Here is an 8305-nt window from a genome sequence, read left to right as displayed (position 1 = left end):
CAGTAGGGTGAAGTCTGACTGGGGGATCCCCAGCAGTGAGGGGGGACAGGCCTCACAGGGAAATCTTCCCCTAGCAGAGCGGGAGGTGTAGGGGCCACTTGTGCCTGTGCATCTCCATCTCATGGAGCACCAAGGCTGCCTCTGACCCCATCAGACCTGAAAAGATGGAGAAGCAGGTAGCTCTCATGAGGGCACTAGGGCAGTTCAGGCTGAAGGTGTCTTCCTCAACACAGATGATGTCCCCGCTCATAGAGGCAAGGACATCAGAGTCTCACACCACGCAGAACTAGGTTGGGGACAGTCTCATGGGGGACATTTTGCCTCCAGAGAAGATGACACGGGGCTTACCACCATGGGGAACAGCTCCTTTCATGTGTGAGAAGTGCCATGGCTGCCCCACCTGCAGGGGTGTGACACAGAGGACATGGCACAGTAGTCCCTTGACTTAGGGTGGGGTGGTGATGCTGGGTTTAACCGTGGTGGGAGCCTCCCTGTGTGAGGGGTGACGAAGGTGTCACTGCCATGGGGTATGTGACAAGGGGGCTCCCCTCACGGGGAGGGGACATGGTCGTGTGACACGGGGGCTGCTGCCACGGGGGAAGGGACAACGCGGAGTCACCACCACAGGGCCGCGTCCCCTCACGGGGGACAGACGGACGGACGACGCGAGGTCGCTGCCGTGGGGGCCGCGTCCCCTCACAGCGGGGACAACCGCGTGAGGCCACCACCGTGGGAGCTCTGTCGTGCGGGACGACCGGAGCTGGCCGCCACGGGGCGATGCGTCCCCGCACAGGCACGACGCGAGGGGGCGGCCGCCGCGGGGCCGCGTCCTCCTCAGCCCCCTCCGGCCGCCATCACCCCCCCCCCCGCGACTACATTTCCCGGCGTCCCGCGCGCGGCGGGGCCGGGCCGGGCCGGGCGGCGCCGGCGCTGGCGCGGGGCGGGGAGCCGAGCCGAGCCGGGCCGGGCCGGGCCGGGGGAAGAGGCAGGTAGCTGGATCTGCGGCTCCCGCTCGCCGCCGTTGCCCCATGGAGCGGGGGAAGATGGCGGAGCTGGAGAGCCTGGAGACGGCGGCGGAGCACGAGCGGATCCTGCGGGAGATCGAGAGCACCGACACGGCCTGCATCGGCCCCACGCTCAGGTACGGGGCGCGGCCCCCTGCGCCGAAACTTTGACCAAAAACGGCGTGTTTTTGTTTTTTATTTTTTTTTATTGTGAAAAATAAAAATTCCTTCCTTCCCTCCCTGTCGCAGCTCGTGCGCTCCGCGGCCGGCCCTGCCGCCCCTGCCCGGCCTCGCTCCGCAGAGCTGTCACACCAGATAACATCGCCTGTGCCGCCCCCTTTTTATTAAAAAAAAACCCCAAACACTACGTTATTTTGTTTATTTTTAATTATTAGTATTCTAATTTTTCAGGCCTGGTGGTTTCAGCCCCTTTCGGGAGCCTTTGTAGGTGAGGTGGAGCTTGAGTGACAAGTGGCGGAGCAGAAAGTGGGAAAACCTGGGGATTTTGCGGCATAACCCGGGATTTGCCAAAGGCAGAATTTGTCCGAAGTTGTCCTTATCTCCCCCCCCCCCAAAAAAAAAAAAAAAAAAAAAAAAGAGAGAGACTAATATTCGAGCCCTGGCGATAATACAAGTTAATGCTTCTGTATGGTTAATGGATCCTTTATTTCCCTATTAAACGTCTTTTTTTCCAGCGGCTCTTGCAGTGTCCTCCTTCAGCGGGAAGATCCCGCTGCCGTACTGCTGACTCTCTCCTCTGCCTGTGCAGAGCGAGCGAATGTAGCCGCATGCCTAGGAGCACTGACATTTTGCTTTGCTGCTTCTCTAATACTCCTTTCTGAAAGTATTTTATCCTTCTAGGTATTTTTGTGTGTGTGAAGACATTTAGGGATTTTGCAGCAGTGACTTCTGCAGTGTTAGTCTGAAAGTCACGGTAGCTGTCTATATAACAGTTTCTCAAGAGAAATCACCTTTTTTCTCTAACATGGTATTTTAGATAAGCTATACCCGTCCATGTTCTATTCTTACTAGCCAGATAGAGCACCGGGAACAGCTGTCCTCAAAGAAGTCACATTATGAATCCAGCAAACAGCATGTCCCCTCTCTGAAGTAAAACAGAAGTTCCCCAAGGAACTGCATGTGAAAACCAAAACACATTGCTCATAATGATAAGTACAAAAGTCTGTGAGAGCTTATGAAAGGTTAACAGTACAAGTGGGTGGAGTACATTTATCAGCCCTTGTAATCAAATTGATCAGGCTGAAAGGTGGTAAAAGGTGGAAGAACTCTGCCAGATCCACTTAATTTCAAAATCTAAACAGTTGTATTATTCAAAATGTTAATTCAGACCTTGTCCTAAACTCTTTGCCCCTTCTGGTTGTGAGGCTGACGGGGAGGTGCTGCCTTTTTGCAGTAAATCACAGTCAGTTTCGTGCTGATTTCCTGGTTGTCTTTCAGCTGCTGAACTGCAAATCACAGTGCTAGGTGGGAATAATGAGGTATAAACAGAGTTGGAGCCTCCTGCCCCACCCCTCCACAATATCCTTTCATTTCTTTTAGATATCTAAATTTTACAAAAAGATGGCTTTACAGTTAATTTACTCACCTGTCTTCAAATATGAATGGGTTTAAACTGGTGATAGTCCATTGCAGACACAAAATTAAAAAAGGAAAAGGTTTTCATATATGGAGCAACAGGACCCTTGATTTAGCTCTCTAAAGAATTGCTGGTTGGTTTAGCTTTTTGATTATGTAGTTTTCTTTCTAAGGCTTTTCTGTGAAACCTTTAAAAATAAACTATATCCTGTTAGCAGGACAAATTGAAAATTGGTTAGATTTATTTACAAAGCTTAAGAAATGGTTAAAAATTATGGGAGCTACCAGAGCTAAGAGTTTGGGTATTTTGGTCATTTAATAAAACTAAGGGCAGTTGATCTTGTTTCTTAATATTAAGTATTCACTAGAGGTTAGATGAGGAGTCAGGCTTTATGCATTTCTTTGCATGCCCATAGAAGAAGCAGCAGTAAGTATCTGGGGCAAAGAAAGGTCTGTGCTTTGCTAGTGTTAACTATTGAAGTACAGTGGGTGCAGAATTGATTCTCGCTGGGTGGTCTAAGTTGCTGCTATAGGGAAGGATTCCCTTCCTTCTTCAGGAGTGTTATGAACAATATAAGCAATTACTTGCTCCAAGGATTTTTAGTTTTTCAAAGTAGGCCAGTTCAGGGTAGGCATGATGTGCTGGAGAGTCCAGAAAAGTGGATGATGGAAACTTTAGAAAAGGTGACTCACTTCTTGTAGGCATCACGGAAGAAGTGTGTCTCCAGGAGCCAGGCTGGCTTCTCCCCTAGGAAGAGCAGTTTCAAAACACAGTTCAGAAATAGTCTGGAATGCTGGATTCCTGCTGGCAACAGGGACTTGTTTGCAGCGCTTTGCTTTTATCAGTAACAGATATTACAACTACAGCCACTCCTTGCCTTGTAGTGGCATAGTGCTTGGGGCCGAATTTCTATAATCAGTGGGTGACTGCGGGGTTGAGATGTTAAAGTTAAGGTCCAACTAACTCATCTGTCTGGGTGGGTTTGTGTCCCACCCGTCAGGGGGAGAGTTTTCTGTTAGAAAAATGGCAAGTGTAGTAATTCCTGCCCTTGAGCAGAGGAAGGATGAGATGCCTTCTAAAAGTCCCTTCCATCCCTATTTTTTCTGCTGTCTTATTTTTGTGATTCTGGGAGTTGGAGATGTGGGCCAGGACTCCACTGTGTTGGGCGCTGTACAGATGTGAAACAAAAACTGTCCCTCCTCAATGAAAGAAATTTCATTCTAAATGTAAATTTGGAGACAAGGGCACGTGAGGAGGTGCTGCAGCTGCATTGGTTTGTATGATGAGCTGTGTGTTGCTGTGCCAGTGTCTCAGATGCTGTTGAGGTCCCTCTCTCCTGTACCTGACAGCAAATGGCATTGGTTTTGAAGGAGGACGCTAGACAAGCTCAGCGAGTCCTTGTACGGATCCTCTTGAGTGTGTGATGTGCCTGAAATCAAAATAATACATTTCAGGATGTCTTTCCTGCTGTTGAGCCTTACTAATTATATCCATTGCTCCTAATTCCACTTCCTTCTGCTGTTCAATTCCTCTTCTTTTTCTCGTGTTATATGTCTTGATTTTTGTGGAGTGTTTTTGCCTCTCCTCTGTTTATCTAGGTTTCTAAGAATTACTTAATTCTGTAGGATCAGCTAACCTTCTAGGGGAAGGAAAAACCTTTTATTCCTAAGATCATGTCTTGGATAAAGCGTAACACGTGAATGCTCTGATTTTTATCACACTCAATTGATTGATCAAGTTTGCTCTTCAGCAAGCTCTTTGTCCAGTTTATCTGTGTGTTTTTTTTTTTGTTTTTTGGATTTTTTTTGCTTTTTTTGGAATGCTGGTAGGGGGACAGAATACCTGGAGGCAGTGGCTGTAAGCGAGGCTGGTGGCTCCTGTGCTCTCTTTGGTGGCATGCCTCTGCAGTTTCTAATCAAAGTCACGCGGTGCGCAAAGCGCAGTCTCTCACTGCAGGCTCATTCAGCATTTGCTGTGCACTTGTCCTGAAATATCTCACCTTTATTGCTTCTCTTTTAAATATGCAGAGACAACTTTATTGCATGGATAATACTATGTTACTTCTGCGATTCTCTCATTTTCTCCGTTTATTTTAGCTTCTCCCTAGCTCTTTGTATGAAATGTCCCATCTTCAGTCCTGTGTTTTGTGCTATACTGCTTCTAGACTGTTAATTCATGACTTACACTGGTACAGAATTAAAGGCAGGAAAATCAGATTATTTTATTTGTCTCCCTGTATATGTGGGCCGTATAACTTCACTCACTTCCATATATGAGTCTGCCACACAGTGCTTGGCTAGCATATGCCTTGGTCCAAAGACAACCCCCCGCAAGCCCCAGTGGTGATCAGAATTGGTAATCATTTGAAAATTTTATGGTTTCATCCTGCAGATGTTTTGCTATCCTCTCCTTTGCTACTCTGCAGCATCCTTTAGCAACTGAGGCCTTCAAGTCACTTTTTAAATCCTTTTTTTGATTAATTGCATGGTGTGAACTCTTCAAGTCTGTTACTGTGTTGAAAACCCTTCTTCTGCTCTTAAATGGGCTTTGCAGATTTTTGAAAAAGATGAAGAATTTTTAAACAACACTTGGTTAAAAAAACCCAAACCCTTTGGCCATACAGATAGTTGCAGTATTCCAGCAGTCTCATCACTGCTTTAGATGTGGATAAAATTGTGTCCATGCTCTCTTCACTGGTCTCCTGTTCATACGTTGAAAAATTTGAGGAGCTCTGTTTTCCTCAGCTTTAGGGTCAGCTGTTTAATGCAGAACTGTTTTCGTGGAGATAGGGTTGCTCAGAGCTATGGCATGTGTTCCTCTTTGCTTTATCTGTACCTTTCCACTTGCTTCTGTTGAAGCATGAGTTGTTGGAAAGGATCAAGTTTTTCAAGTGATTGCTCTCTGTGGCTGCCTGATTTTGTGATTTGTTATTCTGCCAGCTTTTGTGTCATCTGCAAATTATATCATCAGTCCTTTTATTTACTTATTTATTTATTTACTTTCCAGATTGTTCCTTAGTGAGTGAGTTTTTATCAGTTATGTTGGGACTAGTACTTCCCTGTACTCCATTAGAAAATTGTTAGATCTTGAGGAGCAATTAATGGCTCAGTGTATGTGCTTTTATATTGTGTAGGACCATATTTTAATAGGAGTTTCATGTCCATGTGCTAATTGTGTGTGTTTGGAGAGATTACAAAGTTATTTAACCTAAGAATGAAATTAAGCACGCTTGATAGGCTGTATTTTCGGCTAAGCAGCTCTTGTGCGAGATTAAAGTAACGCTGTAATTGAGCTCTATTCTCTAAATCCTTTATCAACTTTTCCATGACTGTGTGTGGCATTAAAGTTGTTCTAACTGACCTGTAGCTACCTGGTTGACCCTTTTATAATATTAGCAGTGTGCTGTATTCATCCTCCTGCCTGGAAGCTACCCTATATTCCGAGGTTAAATCATGGAGCCAGAAGTCCTCTGGATTCTTTGTCTCCTGATTGAAATGTTTAACAAATAATGCTCTCCTTTGGGAATAGTGGAAATAGGTTCAGCTAACCTCATCTTGATGGTTGCCTTGCCTGAAGTCCTTCTTGGCACCCTCAGCTGTTCCCTTCTGATTCAGTTTCCTGATGCTGAACAGGAAAAATTGGGGCTTTGCTTTTAGAAATGAGAGTGATGGATGGGCTCAGGCCGGGGCTCTGGTTAGCCCCTCTGAGCTCACCAGTGCCTCCTTAGCTGAAAGTCACAGCTGGGGATCAGGGTATAGTTTGGACTGCTTAAGCAGTTGTCCCCTGGGTTTCATCTCGTGCTCCCAAGCATTATTCTGGCAGTGTTTATGTGGGTGTTGAAACCCTTTCTCCTCCTTGCCTTATTTTTTCAGGTGGACTGGTTCCATCCCAGGCTTCTTGGGGGCGCTCCCCGGTGTCTGGCCTGGCACGAGGAATCCTCACCTCTTCCACTGAAGCACGGAGCTTAGAGCTAGCTTGGGTAACCTTCAATTTCACCATCCATCCCAGCAGACTCAGCATACCTTCTCTTCCTTTCTCTTACTTGTCTTATTTTTTTCAGCTGGACTGGTTCTGTCCCAGGCTTCTTGGGGGCGCTCCCCGGTGTCTGGCCTGGCACGAGGAATCAGATGGCAGGGGCCTCGGTCTGGGCACAAGTGCGCTGTTAAACAGCTGGCTTCCGTGAGCTTGGACATGGCATTCTTCCATGAGTTGCCTGTAAAATTCCCTTACCTGGCAGAAAACTATCTTGCTTGCTTAGGGAGTTAAACTGGCTTGTGGAAGGTCTGCTGAGCACTGGAGCCAGCATGCGGGAAGGAGCAGCAGCGAAGTGCCAGAGCGGTATGCTGAGTCTGCTGGGTTGGGTGCTGAAATTGAAGGTTACCCAAGGTAGCTCTAAGCTCCGTGCTTCAGTGGAAGAGGTGAGGATAGTATCTGTGGTACGGATGTGAAGTGAAGGATAATGACATGCATCTGGTTTAACAGCTTCCCTATTCTGTTTTGGGATGGTGGAGTGAAGGTAGTGTCTCTGATTGCTTTTGGGGCTACCTTTACTGATGTTCGAGGGCTGTGATGCCTGAGACCTGTCCTTCAGCTGAGTATTTCTTGGGGGAGGGAGGTACAGCGTGACGGAGGGGAAGGAGACCTTGGAGTGGGGTTGGGATGAAGCAGGCCTTGTTTGAATGTGCTGGCACTGGTAGGAAACACCATCAAGGTCCTGAGCATGGTAAGAGTGGGAGGCTGTAAAAATCCCCTGACGTTGAAATCTGTGGTTATCGGTGCATGTAGCAGTTAACTCTGCTGTCTTGACGCTAAGCGTTGGCCACGTAGCGTGTTCAGGAAGCTGCTTGTAACAACTGCTAATAGAAACCTTGCAGGATCTTTTGAAGCATCTTTCAACCTGTTCTCCTGCCACCCAAATGGGGAAGCTGCAATCTCCTGAGAATGAATCTGGGCCTCTGTTCATCTGTACATAATTAAGTGTCTTTTAAAAGACAGCTTATTGCAATACTACTTGAATTATATTAGCATTCCCTTCTGGTCAGGCTGATGAGGATCAGCTCCAAGTTTTCCACTGCAGAGAAAAAATATCAGCGACTGCTCGTATGAAATAGTTCAGTGTCAGTGTTTGTAGTCTGTGAGAAGACAGACTGCCCTGGCTTAATGGGTGTAGCATCTGCCACCTCTGCCTGGAGGTACACTTTACTTAATTATATCAAGTTTTACATGCACCTTCTCTTTTGTGGTGTTAAGATCTGATTTGGTGTATAGTTTTTGGAGGGCGAATCCCTGTAATTTGAGTAAGTGTGGGTTCCCTCCCCCTGTCTGTACCCTAATGCATTCTGGAGGGAACAGCTTGCAAGAATGTGCTGCTCAATTATTTATAGCTGCTGCTATTTTCTTCCTTTTTCTCACAAAAGTACCTTATTTTCTAGAATTTAATGAATCACTGTCAAAGGACAGATTATCAGATGCCTGTTCCTATTCTGTGGGATGTGGAAGTGTGTCTGGGCTCTTGGTAAACCCCTGAATTTATTTTTCTGCTTACCCGTCATGTGTATTGTCCATTATAACAGAACGGATGGTAGTACTGGGAGTTAGCAAGCGAAAAGGGGATATTTCCCTTGAATCTTTAGGAAAGGACTGCTGTACTGCTCTGTTGGTGTCCGCTGGAGTTGTCACCCCATGCAGCTTAACCTTATTTCAT

General features: G+C 46.7%; 1 protein-coding gene across 4 annotated transcripts in view; it reads left to right on the top strand.

Annotated features, from left to right (window-relative positions):
* The first annotated feature begins 953 nt into the window (after positions 1 to 953).
* EXOC6B (exocyst complex component 6B) overlaps positions 954 to 8305 on the top strand; it is a 293100-nt gene continuing 285748 nt past the window's right edge. For all 4 annotated transcript variants that reach the window (XM_062574913.1, XM_062574912.1, XM_062574911.1 and 1 more), the window contains exon 1: positions 954 to 1141. In XM_062574913.1, the coding sequence (XP_062430897.1) occupies positions 1029 to 1141 (113 nt within the window). In that variant the 5' untranslated portion in view covers positions 954 to 1028. The remainder of the gene's footprint in view (positions 1142 to 8305) is intronic.

This window comes from Rhea pennata, chromosome 4, assembly GCF_028389875.1.
Source record: "Rhea pennata isolate bPtePen1 chromosome 4, bPtePen1.pri, whole genome shotgun sequence".
Taxonomy (NCBI): domain Eukaryota; kingdom Metazoa; phylum Chordata; class Aves; order Rheiformes; family Rheidae; genus Rhea; species Rhea pennata.
This window is presented reverse-complemented; position numbering and strand designations above follow the sequence as displayed.